The sequence below is a fragment of the Budorcas taxicolor genome, chromosome 2 (genome assembly GCF_023091745.1).
Source record: "Budorcas taxicolor isolate Tak-1 chromosome 2, Takin1.1, whole genome shotgun sequence".
NCBI classification, from domain to species: Eukaryota; Metazoa; Chordata; class Mammalia; order Artiodactyla; family Bovidae; genus Budorcas; species Budorcas taxicolor.
Window position 1 is genome coordinate 165,871,016 of NC_068911.1, and position 17,127 is coordinate 165,888,142.

Sequence of the window (17,127 nt, forward strand, 5' to 3'; positions counted from 1 at the left end):
AGAGAAACAGACACACACAGTTGCACACAGGCCCCTGGAGATACAGAACAATGGGCGCATTGTCTGGGCTGGCAGCAGCTGGGGAGAAAGGAGCCGCAGTGTGGATGGAGGGGGCTGTGGGGGCTGCCGTACCACCCCCACTCACCCCCGCAGCATCCCAAGCCTCTTCCCCCTTCCAGAAGCTGAATTCAGCTGGGCCCTGGATTTGCTGAGGGATTCACCTCTCAGGTGCCCCCTCCTCAGCCTCCTTCCATGTTTGGTGGGGGATGCAGGGCTCCCTTGTGGACCAGCCTCCTTCTGGGGCTCTGGGGACTCGGGATCCTTCAGCCCCTGATAGCTCCCCTCTCCTCCTGGGATCATCCTGACGATGTGCCACTCATCCCCCCCAGAGCAGAGCCTGGAAACTGGGGGCCTTGGGATCTTAACCTCTGACTCCAACCCGTCCGGGACTCACACAGCCTTCATCTGAGCTCTGCCAGCCGGAGCTGGCAGCGCCTGGCAGCATTGTGGATCCCCTATTGTGGTCAAGACAGAAATGCGGGTCACGATGTCCATCCCTTACTGGCAGGGGTGGAGAAGTCACTGTCCTGTCAGTGAGTTGCCGTAGGGCATGGTGCGCCATCCCGTCCCAAGAGCTGGCTCTTCTTGCCTCCCACTCTGACCAGGCAGCCCCAGATCTCAAGAGAGACTGCTTCCGGGACTTTCCTTATAGCCCACAGCCCCTTTTTACAGGTCTCTCCAACTCTGTCTTACCCTGTTACTGGTATTTACTGTGTACCCTTGGACATGTCATTTTCCCTTTCTGAATCTGTCCACTCTGAAAAACAGGGCGTTAATGAAGCCGAGAGCATTCTGTAGTCTCTGAGTAGGGGTGGGGGTGGAAGCCACAGGAGTGAGTGCTGCAGGTAGAAGTCATCTCAGTCGTGTCGTCAGATCTGTGGGAGTTCCTGATTTCTCAGGCCCTGGGGTGTCTCCACACCTCACAGCCTCAGGCCTCCCAGGAGACCTTACTCGTAGGAGGGAGGGAACAAGGGAGGGCCGTGCTGAGCTGTCCAGGACACACAGCCTTGCTTTTGCAACACTTGGCTTCCGCCAGCCCCCATCTCCTTCCTCCTGGGGGCTGAGGGCAGCAGCCGGACGCACACATCCGGGGCCAGCCAGGACTCTGGGGTTCCCCCTGGCCTGGACTAGTGGCAAGAGGCTCCAGCTGTAGTTTCCAGTCACCTCCACCCTGCCCCTGTCTCCAGGCTCCCCTACTCAGGCAGGGCTGAAGGCTGGACTGGCAGCTTGGGGGCTGGCCTCAAGGGACCGTCCAAGGCCCCTCCTCCTGAGGAACTGGAGTGTTTTAAAGGTTGTTGAGCCCCCTCCTGGGCTTCCTCTGCTGTCTTGGGGGGAACCCTGATGTAGGGGAGCGGATGTGACTGGGGAGTGCTGAAGTCAGACAGGTTATGTCCAGGTCTCTGAGCCTCAGGCTCCTCAGCTTTCTAATGGGGATGGAGATACCCACTAAGATAACCCAGGTGGGACTTTGTCATGGGTCTGAGAAAAGATGGACCAAAGGTGAGTTTGTCTGTGGGGGCTTAGTGTGACTGGCCACCGATGGACTGACAGGAGGGATGAGGGACGACTTCACCAGACTCACCAGACTAACCCTGCGGCCGGGCAGACCTCCCAGGTTGGTGGGGCAGGCAGCACGTGGGCGGGACCTCGGACCCATCTCCAGGCCTGAGGGGGCACAGAACCCAGCTAGGGCCCTGCGGCTGCCATGACCACATTCTCTGGAGCCCGCCGGCTGACGAGTCTGGGCATGTGAGTCCTTCGATCAGTTCTAGGGGGAGACTGACAAAGCTTGCCAATGCGGGACCAAGACGATGGGGGCCACTCCAGGAGCTAGGGCGTCCACCCTGAGAGGTGGGCGGTGAGAGGAGGGGACGACTGTTCCCTTCTCTTTCCTCTAGGAGCCCCCTCTCTGCCCAGCTCGTGTAGGAACCCGCCTCCCTTCTTCCCGCCCTGGACCCCACCTGCCCCCGGGAGCCGAGTGGGTTGGGGGACCAGACCGCCAGCGTCGCCCACCGTGCAAGTAGGGCCCGCGGCCTGGGTCCGCCTCCGCCCCTTGATTGGGCGCTCATTTAAATGTCCGGCCCCGCCCCGAGCTCCGGGCGCATATATATAGGAGACTCGGCGGGCGGCAGGCGGCATTCTGGCGCGGAGCGGAGCGGAGCGGAGCGGAGGTGGGCGCAGCTAGTGGGTCGGGCGCGGAGCGGGGGTCAGCTTGGTTTACCCCCGACACCCCTCCCCCTCAGACGCGAGCCCCACCCCTCCGCCGGCCAGGCCCACCCGACCGAACTATCCCCTGCGGCGCGAGCCCGGGGCGGCTCCGGGCGCCCCCCCAGCAGAACCCCCCACCATGGGCAGCCAGAGCTCCAAGGCTCCCCGGGGCGACGTGACCGCCGAGGAGGCAGCAGGCGCTTCCCCCGCCAAGGTCAACGGACAGGTGGGTGCGCTCGGCACGGCCCGACCCGGCCCCCTCCTCCCGTACCTCGCCCCCTCTAGGGCCCCGGTCCGGGGCCGCGCGCTTTGTCCGGCCCGGGACACGCGGCGCCCCCTCCCCCGCCCGGTCCCTTTGTTCTCGGCGCCGCAGCCCCCGCGGGCGAAGCGAGGGGAGGGGCGGGGAGGGGGCGCCGGCCGGGCCCCGCCGCCTTCTTTGTTCGCGGCCCCGGCCCCCGGCGCTGCCCCCCGGCCGCCCCGAGTGCCGCGCGGGGAACAAAGGCGCTGCTGGGCCGCGCCAAGGGGGCGCCCGGGGGCCGCGGGGCGGGTGCCCGGAGGCGAGGGCACTCCCCCCGCAGACCCGACCTCAATATCCCAAGGCCTTTTTTAAGGGAGGAGCCGCGATGTGAGGAGAGCCTGCGGTGGGTGGGGGCCTTTTACACAAAGCCTGCGGCTGGGAAAATAGGCCGTCCAGGTGCAGGGAACAGCGCCCCGGGGCGGCTTCCCGCCCAATATTGGCTGCACGGCTCCCCCGCCCGTCCGGGATCCGCGGCCTCGGGCGGTCCTGCGCGGAATAGAGAGCGCGCCCCGGGAGAGGTGGGTGGGGGGCCCCGAGACCCCAGCGCCTCCTGCCGGTCGCGGCTTCTGTATCCCTGTGCGGGGCAGGAGGGAGAGGTTTGACTGGATGCCGCTGGGGTGAGGCTACAACTAGGCTCTGGGGTTGCGGTGGCATGACTCGGGACCCCGATGTCTGGGTGGGCTGGGGGAGGGGAGTTAGAGCCCCGACCCTCACTGCGGTCTTCTCTGCCCTGCAGGAGAACGGCCACGTGAAAAGCAATGGAGACTTATCCCCCAAAGGTGAAGGGGAGTCGCCCCCCGTGAACGGAACAGAGGAGGCAGCAGGGGCCACTGGTGATGCCATCGAGCCAGCACCCCCTGGCCAGGGCGCTGAGGCTAAGGGGGAGGTGCCCCCCAAGGAGACCCCCAAGAAGAAGAAGAAATTCTCTTTCAAGAAGCCTTTCAAATTGAGTGGCCTGTCCTTCAAGAGAAATCGGAAGGAGGGTGGGGGTGATTCGTCTGCCTCCTCACCCACAGAGGAAGAGCAGGAGCAGGGGGAGACCAGTGCCTGCGGCGAGGAGGGCACTGCCCAGGAAGGGAAGGCTGCTGCCACCCCCGAGAGCCAGGAGCCCCAGGCCAAAGGGGCAGAGGCCAGCGCTGCCGCCAAGGGAGGAGACACAGAAGAGGCAGGGCCCCAGGCCGCAGAGCCATCCACTCCCTCGGGGCCAGAGAGTGACCCTGCACCAGCCAGCGAGCAGAATGAGTAGCTGGGTGGGGGCAGGTGGGTGATCTCTAAGCTGCAAAAACTGTGCTGTCCTTGTGAGGTCACTGCCTGGACCTGGTGCCCCGGCTGCCTTCCTGTGCCCAGAAAGGAAGGGGCTGTTGCCCCCTAGCCACGTTTCCTCTCCTTCTCTCCCTCCTGTGGATTCTCCCATCATCCATCTGGTCTTCCTCTTAAGGCCAGTTGAAGATGGTCCCTTGCAGTTTTCCCAAGTTAGGTTAGTGATGTGAAATGCTCCTGCCCTTGGCCCTACCTCCTTCCCTGTCCCCACCTGTGCCGAAGGCAATTGCTGGTTTTCTTCCCCAATTCTTTTCCAAGTAGGTTTTGTTTACTCCCCAAATCCCTGAGCCAGATGTGGGGGTGCCTACACTCCCAAACCCTGAGTGTCCAGCCTTCCCGTTGAGTTTTTAGTCTCTTGTGCTGTGCCTAGTGGCACCTGGGCTGGGGAGAACACTGCCCCGGTCTAGGTTTTTATAAATGTCTTACTCAAGTTCAAACCTCCAGCTTGTGAATCAACCCGTGTCTCCTTTTTTGACTTGGTAAGCAAGTATTAAGCTTTGGGGTGGGCGGGAGGTCTGTAATGTGAAACTTCTTGTTGTCTTTTTTTCCCCCTCCCATTGTTGTAAATAACTTTTAATGGCCAAACCCCAGATTTGTACTTTTTTTTTTTTTTCTAACTGCTAAAACCATTCTCTTCCACCTGGTTTTACTGTAACATTTGAAAAAGGAATAAATGTTGTCCCTTTAGTGGTGCTTTTTCATGAGTGGTCTTCTGGGGGTGAAGGTGAGAAGACTGGCCAACCTCAAGCTTTGGGGGGATTAAGACAGGTAAGTCTGGGGTTTTGTTGAAGGCTTGCCCAGGTTCTCATGGACACCAGAAGGGCAGAGACATGAACCCAGGCAATACTACAGAGTAGAGATGAGCTCAAGAGGGTATAGAAATGTACCATTTTATTACAAAGATTCTCACAAAAATGAATATAGTATCTCAAAATGGAAACTAGACTACCAATCTTCACCTGCAGAATTGGGGGAAGACAGAGAGGGCAGGCATGAGAACAGAACCAATCTAAAAATGGCTGATGTTACCTTAAGAGCCTAAAAACAACAGGGAGTCCCTGAAGACCCAGCCACCCTTCTCAAATGGTCAGCAAGGGCACCTTTTCAAAGCTACAAAGCAGGCACTTCAAGATTTTGTCCTATGGCTGCTTAAGCGGATCCCTTTTACCCAGTACCCATTAGGGTTCAAGAGTTTGGGAGGGATGGGTTGCAAGGCAGCTACTAGAAAAGTAATGTGTGCCCTGACCTCAGGGCCCTGGTTCCTATCTAGTCCCTGGGGATATTTATATTTAATATATTTTTATATAAATACACAGAAATAGAAAATATAAAATCTGAAGGGTTGTGGGATAAAGGTGGGGATTTGGCAAGAAGCCAGAACTGGAGAGGTCTCTTCAGGCCAACTTGACCTCTTCCTTGACCCTGCGGAGAGAGCAGAGACTGGCATTAGATAACCCACCCTAGAGACCTCGGAAAAAGGAAGGGCACAATGACTTCCTCAGGCCCTTGGCTGCCCAGGTGACTGCTGAAGGCTGGAGCTTCCTAGCTCTGCCTAGAACTGCAGAAACCGACAGACTGGTCCCTGAAAGAGGCCTTTGTAAGCTGGACCAGCTGTCCCTGTGCTTTCCCTCTTGGTGTGGTGGGACAAAGGGGCTGGTGCTCCAATGCCAGGGAGCAGACAGACAGTTCTTTCCTCACCCTTTGGCTTCTTGCTTCTCTTCCTTGGTTTTCTCCTCTTCTGTGACTTCTAGAACATAAGAATGCAGGGATGGTCAAGGGAAAGACTTAAGCGATCTGAAACCCCTTCCCAACATCACAGCTCAGTGGAGAGAAAAGTTCGTCCCAAGCCCTCCCAGCTAGACCTGTAGAGAACAGGTTGGACCGGTTTCCCAGCCTGCTGGAGCCTAAACCCAGTGGGTGGAGGCAGCCCCCTGGGAAACCGGTGAAGCACTGGGAGGCTTGGGTGGTATGAGAGCCCCGCCTGACCAAGGGGAGCCCAGGCATGTCCCTGGCTCTGGAACCTGGCAGGGCTCTATCAGCCAGTGAGGATGACGAATTGAGTTTCATTCTTCTGTGGGCCACTTCTAGGAACCACAGAAGGCCCACGTAGCTGTTCTGTGGGCCACTTCAAGGAACCACAGGAAGGCCCACGTAGCTGAGGGAGTACCCCAAGGAGCTGACAGTGCCAAGTCGGCTCCCCACCCCCACAGTGCCCTACATAAATTCATCTTCCAGGGCCTGGGGCTCAAGACCCAAACTCACCTTTCTTCTCTTCCGGATCTTTCTCTTTCTCATCCTCTGTTTTGACTCTCTTGGCTTTCTTGAAGTTGGAAGAGTTCTTGCGTCCGCCTTCTCCCTCCTCGTCAGAGTCGGAGAACTCTTCCTCACAGGCAATTCGTTTGTCCGAGGAACAGACTGGGAGGTAATTAATGGGACATTCCAGTGAGAAAGCAGATTATCCCTACAGGTACGAGCACTGGGGTTCTCAACAGCTGGGCAGCTTGGACAAGGGCCTATGGAGTAGGGAGGCAAAGGCCCCCGAAGTTTGGGTCTTACTTGAGATGCGTTTGTCAGGGTCTTCTTCATCCTCATCGCCACTCTCCTCTGGAATGGCGTCCTCAGGGATGGCCTGCATTTGGACCCCAGGTGCGTGGGGCAGCATTCTCAGGTTCTCAAACAGCCGCTGTCTATGGCCAATGGTAGAGAGGTTGGCTGGGCTCTGATCAGGGACCAACCGGAGCTTGAAATGTTCAGTTAGGGGTGTGTGGGGCAGGGGTATACTCACTTGATCTTTTCCAGGTACTCATTAGTGTTCTGGTTAGTCATATTGGAAGGACTGATATGAAGTTTGAAATCTGGTCCAAAGTATTCGAAGTAGTCGTTGTATGGAAGCTCTAATTGGGGTGGGGGCGGGTGAGAGAGTTAAGAGATCTGGCCACCATGGAACCCTGAGAAAAGCATTTGCAGGTTTATCTGGGCCTGTCAGCCCAGCTATCAAACAGAAGCATGCCTTTAAGATGGGGTGAGACTTGGGAAATCCTATAGGATTTCAAGGGTTTAAAAGCCAAAGCCATTCTCCAGGGTCCACACCAGTGGTGTCTGGGTGTGTTTATGTGAGTGCCTATGTATAAGGAGAAGGCTGAAGCCCCTGATTTAGAAAAATTTAGGCAATATTCACTGAGAGTACTCTCTCCCTCACTACCCCAATTACCCTATAGAGTATGAATTCCAAAGCTATAACTACTGATAATTCTGTCCAGACCGAAAGTCAAGGGAGGATGGACAGGGGCAGCTAAAGGACTTGGAAAAAAACTGATGGCTATAGTCTGAAAATCACAAGAGGCTAGCAACAGAATCAGAGTCTGAAAAGGAGACGCTGCAGAGCCAGCGGGAAGGGGGTGTGAGCTCAAGGACACAGGAGCTCACGCACTGCCCGGACCAGTCTGGCCCCGGAGCCATTACCATTAGGGATCTCCGTGTCCAGGGCCACAGCTGTTTCATATGTCCAGCACCGGGCGACATTACGAATTGTGTAGCCACCTCCTCCCAGCATCAGCATAGGCAGGTTGAAGCTCTTCACAAATTCCACACACTTGGCATGCCCTTTGGTGGGAGAAGGGGTGCCAAGTTACAGGAGCACCCAGCAGGACCCTGGCCACCCATCTCTATGCTACCTGGGACTCACCTTTGATGGTCAAATTGAAGCAACCTAACCGGTCCCCAGACAGGGAGTCAGAGCCACACTGCAAGACAACTGCACTGGGCTGGAACATCTCCATTACTTTGGACATGACCTGAAAGGACACAACCTGGTCACCACCAGCCTCAAGAAAAGCTTTTGGGGTTCAGGCTGAAAAGTGTGGGTGCAACACTTTCTTCTGTTCCTTATTCGCCACTCCTGCCTTTTCACTCTTCCCCAGGCTGAGGAGTAGAGAAAATGGAGAGCCAATCTGGGCTTCCCGTTTCCCTACTTGGTTTAGTTTTCCAGGAGTCTTCTAGCACTAGTAATCCTGAGCCTAACACAGCCTCCTTATTAATTCCCTACATCCTTCCCTGCTCTCCAGGTCCAAGACCACTGGCTCCAAGAAGCTCTTCTGACCCTTCGCTGCATCTGCTCATGCATTTGGTCCTACAGACTTTGAGCCTCACACTACCAAGAGCTGCCTCACTTTTGTATATCTCATTCTCACAACTAGATTCCAATGGGACTGAGGACAGAGACTGCAACTCAGGCTTCTCTGCCACCCTTGCTACAAGGCATGCAGCAATAGTGGGCACCTGGTGTTTGCTAAACCACTACGTGGCCTAACCAGGTTACTACTCTAGCAGTGACTACTCTTGTTGCTCACAGGTGAAGATATAACTCCTCAGCATGGCCTTCAAAGCTCCCTTTGAAATACGAACCCAACAAATATTTTCTACCACATCCTTCAAGACCCCTCCCCGCATCATACAGGCCTACATGCTACATATTGGCGCCTCTGCTGGAGCCGTTCCCTCTGCCACCTGCCCCCGGCCTCCAGACCACCTCCTTCTTCACATGAGTAACCCCTCGTTTCTCAGAGTCCTGCTCAAATGTCACTACCTCTGTGAAATCACCTCTGACTACCCTTTCCCCAGCTCAGACAGCAGTTTTTCTCTCTCGTTCCTCTGTTCCTCCCTCAAAAACAGCACTAACCACATGTACTGGGGATGTGCCTGCCTCTCACACCATGGACTACACCATGGACTGTGAGGTCTTCAAGGACACAGATCATGCCTTAGACATTCCTGTATAACAACAGTGTTGGATAAAAGATTCAGATATATACTTGGAGAAATTTTGTCCTCTCAACTGGCCATACAGCATGCAATCCAGGGTTCAAACCCGTCTCATTTCCAGCCAGCCTCTCGTTGGGGAGAGGACCCCTGAGGTGCTTTTGCTACCCCTGCCTTAGACCAATCCCATTTACAGCCCAGTGGTGGAAACGCCACTTACCGGCTTGAAAATGGCCTCATAGGACTCGTCGTCAATCCCATCTCGGAGAGGGTAGTTAACAGCATAATACTTGCCTTTGCCAGCTCCAATATCCTAATCAAGAAGGACATTAAAGTAAAACTGAAAGATGAAGCTAGGAGGAAGCTCAAGGGTAGGGGCTGGAAGGCTAAGGAAAGAGGCAGTGGTTCTAAGAGACAGAAGCTGGGTCCATGAGGTGGGCCAGGGACAGAGCAAGTTAGCATCATTCCCCTCACTGGTGGGACAACTCTAGCTCACGTCTCTGGACAAACCACTGAGTCTGCACTCAGGCTGAGAATCATTTATGGGGCCAGAGGCTGAATATCCCACCCCCACAGCACGACTGGGTTAGAGGCGGGGGCTGGAGCACAGACTCAGCCCCCACGCCACAGCAACCCTTTCCCAGACAGTTCACTGCTCACTCCTCTGCTCCCCCACCCGCAGCTCCAGGGAGGTGTGGAAAGCAAGCCGAAGGGAAGAAGACTCCTTCAAAATGGTACACGCTCATTATTCTAACGCTTAATGCCTCTTTTTCACCCAAGGGCCACTGGCATGACAAAGTAGATGGTTTCATTGTATCCGTGCTAACACAAGCAGAAGAGTTTAATGAATTAGCTTCCAGGGATTCTTATCCTGAGGTCCATGGATGGGCTTCAGTAGGAGGAGGTGTCTATTAACTATTCAATATCAAACATAAAATTTCATGTACATTTCTGGGGAGAGAGCAGCTTTCAGTCAGATGGTCAAAGGGGAAGGTAACCTAAAAATACTAAGAACCCTTATATTGGTTCACAAAGGTCCCAATTCCTAGCCCATGGGAGAGTACCTGATGTTTCTAGCCTAAAATTCAAGCTGTCTAGGACATCTGAACAGTGTAATGCAACTCAGCTGTGGCCAGGAGGAAGTGCAATGAGTCAGGAGGCGCCCATCCCTCACAACCCTGTATGCTCCATCATTCCCTTCCTCCAGAACAAGAAAGGGAAAGAGAGCGTGGCAGGTGTGTGGTCTCCGAATGGCAGAAGAGGCAGGAAGTGGTTTTTGGTGGTATGAGACAGGAGAGTTAGAGCTGGCAGCTGAGGGTGAGCTGGCTGGCCCCTGAAGGGAGTTCTCACCCGTAGGTCCCCAGTTCCTGGGAAGTACTCTCCATATTTATGAAAGGACACAGTCATGACTCGGTCTGTGGTATAGAAGGCCTCTTCCACGCCATCGCCGTGGTGAATATCAATGTCAATATACAGCACCCTCTGGTGATACCTAGGATCAGAAGGGGGTCAGGGGGTTCTGGGGGCTCTTTGGGAGTGGGACGCGCCAAGGGCGCCAGGGCCCAGCTTACCGGGCTGGCTGCCTCCCTCAGGTATCTCTAAGCACCAGAGACGTGGAAACTGGCTGAAGGAAGGTGGAAGAGCGGCAGGGTGTCTCCAGAGGCCTGACCAAGCCGACCAAGTCCGATCTTCCTACTCTACAGCCAGGGTCAACTCCAGCCACACAGGGACATTCTGGAGGCAGGATCTGAGCAGCACCTGCCCCTGATCTTGCCGTGGGCTCAGATCCAATCAAGGCCTCATCAAGGAGAGGATGGCCAGAGACACTCACCAAACACATCCTAGCCGGCACGCCGCTAGGAAAGGCAAACTAGGGAGGCAAGCCCGGGGGAGAGGGAGTGGGGACCTGGCCTAAGGTGCTCCTCCGAGACAAGGCCAGGCAGGCATACTTTAGCAGTTCCAGGATGGCCAAGACGATATCATTGACGTAACAGAAGCCAGATGCCTCGGACTTCTTTGCATGGTGTAGGCCCCCAGCCCAATTCACAGCGATGTCCGTCTGCTGCTTATTAAGTTTCACGGCACTTGCTGGGCACCGGAAGAAAGAACACAAGCCTGTCACAAAGTCCGTCTCTCTCCTTTCCCCAAAAAACCATAGGAACCCAGTGAGAGATAGGACCTGCCTATTTAACAGGTGAACTGTACAATTCACCAGCTAGCCCTCTCCCTCTGTCTACTCCAATGGGAATAAACACAATATTGGCTACTCTAAAAAACCTGTTTTCCAAACTGAAAGTGGTAAAACTCACTAATAGGCCTTAAAATTGGTTTAGTGGGCTATGGTTAGTATATATATATATATATATATTTTAATGAGATAGACTATAGAATAAAAATAGCAGAGTAACAGTAAAGGTAACCACTCTTTTGTGAAACTAGCTGCAGAGCAAGAGACGATGTGTGTGTGCAAGTGCGTCCATAACCAGGATTTTAAGTGTAAATGTATTTCTTACTGTGGTTCATGGTCAGAATATTTTGAAGATACCAAATGTAGCAGACAGAGGCTTGAAGCACAAATAGGTCCAAGAAGAAGTGCGAGAAAAATACACACCATGTGTGCAAATGCCTTTGCGGCAGTATGACTTTAACAGCAATAAGAACATGAGGGATCCCCTGGCAGTGCAGTGGTTAGGACTCCAAGCTTCCACTGCCAAGGGCTCAAGTTCAGTCCCTGGCCAGGGAACTAAGATAGATTCTTCAAGCTGCATGGTGTAGAAAAAACAAAAACCAAAAAAACACCAACACAGAGCAACTTGAGTAGACTAATTATATCAACTGAGGTTGGTCCATAACATAGAATAATCATGTAGCCACTAGATATCATGCTAAACCTTATTACAGCTAAATTTCAAAGATTTACTAAGTAGGGACTTCCCTGGCAGATCAGTGGTTAGACTCCACACTTTCACTGCCACGGGCCCAGGTTCAATCCCTAGTTCAGGAACTAAGATACTGCAAGACACATGGCATGACCGGAAAAAAAAAAAAAGAAAAAAAAGATTTACTAAGTAAAAAATGTAGTAGGGAGGCACAAAACTATACATACACATTTTTGTAAAATATAGATGAGTATATATGTTTTGTCTGGATACGTGCACAAAGAAAAAAGCATGGATGTACAAACACCAAAATGGTAATGATGGTTATCCATGACAGTGTGATTGCAGTCAGGTTTTTTCCTCTGTATACTTCTTTGTTTTCTGAGATTATATTGTGAGGTGGTAGGGAGAGGCGAGGAGAAAAAACAATGATCACAGAAAAATAAATATTTGTTAAGAAATGGTAGAGTGATCCCAGAGATAACATAGATATTAATGGAAGTGGGAGATACGTGGGAAGTGTTTCTGACCTCTAAATGTAATTACCATGCTCTTTTGTAAGACACAGATGATGACACTTCCTATTTTTACAGCACTTTGCAGTTCACAAATTACTTTTATGTTCAGCATCTCAACAACCCCATGAGGTCTGCAGGGAGTTCCTGTATACAGGATGTCTTAGTAGGAAAGGACAGGCTAGGACACATATCTATACCATGTCAGATTGAACCTGGCCTCAGACTGAAGCAGAATAACATTTTAAGGACCTAACGTAAAAACCCACAGGACCATTTTACATGGTCACAGGTCAGCCTCACTAGGACAGTGGCCTAAAAGACAGACCTCATTGGTACAGCCCAGAATAGCCCTTAATGAAGGGTATATTCCTTACCCACAGAGCCACCAGTAGACAGCTGACAGAACTCAAACAGGCCATCAAATACCGGACAGTCCTCACCGACGTTGACTTGAAAAAACACGAAAAGGTTAGTTTCCACAATTTCCTTTTGGTTTTGTTTACATTATTTATGAGCTGATGGAAAAAACACAGCATTTGGATTCAGAAGGCTTGGGTTCTTGTCCAGGCCCTCCTGCTTACTGACTGTGGGACTGGGTCTAGTCATTTAATTTCCTTGAGCTTTGGCTCATTATCTTTAACAAGCAACAATAATATCCACCTCACCTAATTCTTGAGAAGATTAATAGAAACCATACATGGGGAAGCATTCAGCAAGTAAGTACTCGGAAAATGTTGTTTCACTCCTGAGGGAGAAAAATTTAGCCTCTTATTCCAGCCTGGGTTTGTTCCTGGATCTTACTCCAGCGGGTCAACAAGCAAGCAAAGAACAGAGGGCTATACTATCCTCCATTGATGCTTAACAACATGCTGGTCACCATGCTAAGTGCTTTAAATACTTGGTGTCATCTATGCTCACACAACTTTCTGAGGCAGGATTTGGTCCTGTTTTTTTTTTTTTTTTGGTCCTCTTTTATAAGTGGGGAAACAGGCTCAAAGAGGTAACTGCCAGTAAATGGCAGAGGCAGTATTCAAGGATTGGTCTGTCTGTCCTAACAGCCCACGAAAATATACTCTGATCTTTTCCCCAGTAATTTCACATACATAATCTCGAATCTGCCTAACAACTCCATAAAAGATGGACAGGACCAATATCAACCCCACTGTGCAGAGGAACAGTGCAGATGTGAAGTTAACTGACTTGCCCAAGGCTATATAACCAGGCAGTGAGTGGTAGAACCAGAGTCCAGGTGTCTTGACTCCCACAGTTCAGTGCTCTTTCTACTACAACAAGTGACAATTGGAGGAAAGTTATTTCAGGCCTAAAAGGGTAAAAGTGCAAACTAACACATAATGTGGAAACACATGCAAACAATAATGCAAATAAAATGAAAAAGACAGGAAGGGAAGCGCATTTGAAGTCTACAGACTCAGAGCTAGAGAGGAACTTTACAGCTCCAAGTCTCCGCTCACAAAAAAGGAAACTGCTGAGGTATCAATGATACCCAGAAGTTAGAGGCAAGGCTGCTTGCCTCAGCCTTCACACTGCATCCACTATTATCAATAAAATTGGAGCAAAGAGAGGGAGCCCTAGGGTGAGGAGGGTAGGAGAGCCCAGCTTAGACTGTGGTGACCTGTTGAGACACAGCTGAAGCTCAAGGTCGGCAACAGCCACCAGAGTTACCAATCCTAGTACTGCCCTAAACTTGGGAGGGTGCTCTGATCTGGAGCCCTGCCAAGAGCCGTGCTATGAGGAAGGATGGTGTGCATAAGGGGGCAAGCAGAAGGTGGCCCTCTCGCTCACTTCCCAGGTAAACATTGGGAGGCTGTGTCAATAAGAACTTTGGTCCCTGAGGCCAGGCTATTTATTTATCCATTGGCAATTGATTTCCCTCTCTGGCGGCTTCCTCCTTCGGTGGGTTTGGCCTGTCTGGGTTTCTAGCTTTGCTTATACTCCTGTTTGATGTGGAGCCCCCGTGGGAAGAAATTGGTCTTTTAGAAATGAGAAAAAATATTTTCCTTCAGGCCCCACATCAATATGCAGCTCAAATGACCAGTCCATTATTCCCAGGAGCTGTGTGATTACAGACAGAAAAGGGGTAAAATGGGAGAGCAGACCCTCACCTGGACTAATCTGTGAGACCAGGGAGGACTTTTCTGTGGGTTTTCTCTCTTCCCACTATACTTTTCTCATTCTTAGCCTGGCTTTAGACTGACGGGGAGCAATATTGGGTGAGAGATATGGGAGCAGATGTAGGTTGAGAAGGCAGTAAAAAACATACCGCAGAGAGATGTATGGGATTAAACACTGCCTTCAGGATAGCGCTTACTCCTTTAGTGGTGGCGGCAGTGGTAACGGGGTGGAGAGGGGAGTAGAAGAAAAGGGCATGTGATCAAATAGGTGTCCAGGGGTTTCAATATTGGTAATATTTTCTTTCTTAGGCTGATTACAGGAACATGGATGTTCATTACATTATTTTTATACTTTTTTGTGTGCCTGAAATATTTTATTTGCAACATATTTTAAAATACTCCAGGACTTCCCTGGCATCCAGCAGTTAAGACTCCATGCTTCCAATGTGGAGGATGTGGGTTCGATCCCTGGTCCGGAAACTAAAATCCCACATGCCACATAGCGCAGCCAAAATAGATAGATAAATTAAAATACTCCAGAGTCAGGAAACTCGAGTTCCACTCTCCATTCTACCACTATCTTGCTGGGAAAGTCATTTTACCTCTGTAGGTTTACAAAATGGAAAAGCATGCCTCCACATTTTATTAGCACAAGTTCCTTTTATCATGTTTCTACCATGAGCCTCATATTTTGATAGACTATCGGCCCTCCACCAAAATGAATTTATGTTCCCATTATTAAATATTAGATCAGAACTTCTAATTTAGATTCTCAAAGTCTCAAAGTGAACACAAAGCATTTAAATTACATTCTAGCCAAGAGCAAGGAAATCTGACTTCTTTGGTCTTCTTAGAGGTATGACTTCTCAGGTTCATGGTGGTAGTTTAGTTGCTAAGCCATGTCGCACTCTTGGGACCACATGGACTGTGGTCCTCCAGGCGCCCATGTCCTTGGGACATGATTTCCCTGGCAAGAACACTGCAGTGGGTAGCCATTTCCTTCTCAAGTGATCTTTCCAACCTAAGGACTGAACCCCAGGCCCCCTGTGTTGGCAGGTGGATTCTTTACCACTGAGCCACCAGGAAAGCCCAACTTCCTAGGCTAGGTGTTGGAAAATACTGAAACAGAGCTCAGCTCGTCATCCCTGTTGTTCTCTCTGTACAGACACCTCTGGTTATAAAGCACTGCACTAAGTGGCATCTCTCTGGCTCTTGTCAGTTAAGTACCCTGAAGTCCTGAGAAAGCCTCATCCTTCTTACCTCCACCTCCAATGATAGAAAATCTCAGACCTAATTTTTTTTAATGTACAACTTTACAATGCTGGTTTTGGGAAAAATGGAGCAAACTGGGAGCCAGAACCAAACTACTGTACACCCAAGGGCCTAATATGCTGTCTGCCTTGGAAGATTTGAAAATAATAAAAGCAGTAAGTCATAAGAGCAAAAGCTACTATTTACTTTCACTGACAGTTGGTGCTTTAAATACATTATCTTACTTATCCCCCCAAACTCCATTATAAAACAGGCACTACCGTCTTCCTTTTAAAGAGGAGAAAACAAGGCTCAAAGAGGCTAGGGGACTTCCTCAAGAACACATAGCTAAGTGGGAGAGCCACAGGTTTCAAACTAAGACATCAGAGCTCATTCTTCTGCTGCAAAACCAAGCTGCTTCACTAATGAGAGGCCTCTCTGCTGAGAACAGAGCCTGGTCACCAGCCTAAATAAGTTTTGGAACCCCCTAAAGGCATCAGGAGCAAAGGAATGAATCTGTCTCACCTTGAGACAGACTGAAATGAAGTAAGACCATGCCAATTTAGATAGTAAATACCTTAGATGGGGCAGCTGGTCCTGGAGTTGTGGGTGGCAAAGAAGCTTAATGCTTCCAAAAAGGTCTCTGTAGTTCTGTAATCATTAGCAGTGCACAATGATTGTAACAAATAAATTTCTGCCTTAGGAATCAGACTACCTTGTGGCCAGTAGTAACAAGAAAGTGTCATAGGCTTCCTGGTATTCCAAAATAAACTATCATAAACTACTCAAAACTTCTTCTAGACAATACCGCTATACTGTTTTATTACGAGATCTTAGATGCTACATGATAATTTATAAAATAACACAAGGGAGAAATCATGTATGATAGTTTCTTCCCAAATTTGAACATATTTTTCCCCACAACTAAAACAATCACCATAATTCCTACAAGCTGAGTGTGGCTTCTGAAATGATCTGGTTTTAAGTTCCAGGGGGCAGGGGCAGAATCACCTCAACTCAAAGATAACATCATCTAGAGTCTGTCCTAAGTAGCTGCTAAATTCTCAACTAACACTCACATAGTCAGAGCAGTTACAGCTGCATGGGATGCCATCCAGTCCACTTTACAAAAGAAAAATCTGAGAAGTGACTTGACAGTCAGTTAGGAGTCAGAGCTGGGACCTGTATCACCTGTCTCCCTCTCCCAGACCAGTGCTTTTTCCATTACAACAATCATGGTTTGGGGGGGATGGTGTTGTGAACCTAACTGGACAATGTTCAGTCTCTATTCCTTACAATCAGGAAACAAAGCCAGTCCTGAGACAAAAGAAGCACTGTGGTGCCCTTAGGAAGCAGGGGAAATCAGGTATCACCTGAATGGGGGAATACAAGCGAAGGGAGGGTGAGTCTCTCCAACTAGAAGGGGGGCCTAACGGGGGCTTGAGAGTAGAGAGGGAGCAGAATGCACTTACATCTCTGCATCTGCTTGCTGTACTCGGACATGTTATCTGGGCGGATGGAGCGTAAGAATTTAATGTAGTCATCACTGTGGTACTTGGTCATCTCCTCAGCATTGGCTTTGTGAGGGCGCTGGAAGACAGAGGGGAGAGAAGCGTGTTAGCCTTGAGCATGGCCAGTCTTCACTGGGCACTGAGCTACACAGGACAAAAAGAACTCACTGATGAGATTCAGGCCTCAGGACA

General features: G+C 51.0%; 2 protein-coding genes across 2 annotated transcripts in view; one reads left to right on the forward strand and one right to left on the reverse strand.

Annotated features, from left to right (window-relative positions):
* Positions 1 to 2,215: 2,215 nt before the first annotated feature.
* Positions 2,216 to 4,534, forward strand: MARCKSL1 (MARCKS like 1). The gene is made up of 2 exons (XM_052635595.1): positions 2,216 to 2,494; positions 3,303 to 4,534. Exons 1-2 carry the CDS (start codon positions 2,408 to 2,410, stop codon positions 3,810 to 3,812), a joined length of 597 nt encoding a protein of 198 aa, XP_052491555.1. The 5' UTR covers positions 2,216 to 2,407; the 3' UTR covers positions 3,813 to 4,534.
* A 233-nt stretch (positions 4,535 to 4,767) lies between these two features.
* Positions 4,768 to 17,127, reverse strand: part of HDAC1 (histone deacetylase 1) — a 32,664-nt gene continuing 20,304 nt past the window's right edge. The window contains exons 3-14 of the mRNA XM_052659594.1: positions 16,897 to 17,014; positions 12,416 to 12,490; positions 10,594 to 10,732; positions 9,995 to 10,136; positions 8,865 to 8,957; positions 7,572 to 7,680; positions 7,349 to 7,489; positions 6,672 to 6,780; positions 6,443 to 6,573; positions 6,149 to 6,301; positions 5,585 to 5,633; positions 4,768 to 5,308 (exon numbers count right to left, since the gene is read on the reverse strand). Coding sequence (XP_052515554.1) covers positions 5,281 to 5,308; positions 5,585 to 5,633; positions 6,149 to 6,301; positions 6,443 to 6,573; positions 6,672 to 6,780; positions 7,349 to 7,489; positions 7,572 to 7,680; positions 8,865 to 8,957; positions 9,995 to 10,136; positions 10,594 to 10,732; positions 12,416 to 12,490; positions 16,897 to 17,014 — 1,287 coding nt within the window. The 3' untranslated portion in view covers positions 4,768 to 5,280. The remainder of the gene's footprint in view (positions 5,309 to 5,584; positions 5,634 to 6,148; positions 6,302 to 6,442; positions 6,574 to 6,671; positions 6,781 to 7,348; positions 7,490 to 7,571; positions 7,681 to 8,864; positions 8,958 to 9,994; positions 10,137 to 10,593; positions 10,733 to 12,415; positions 12,491 to 16,896; positions 17,015 to 17,127) is intronic.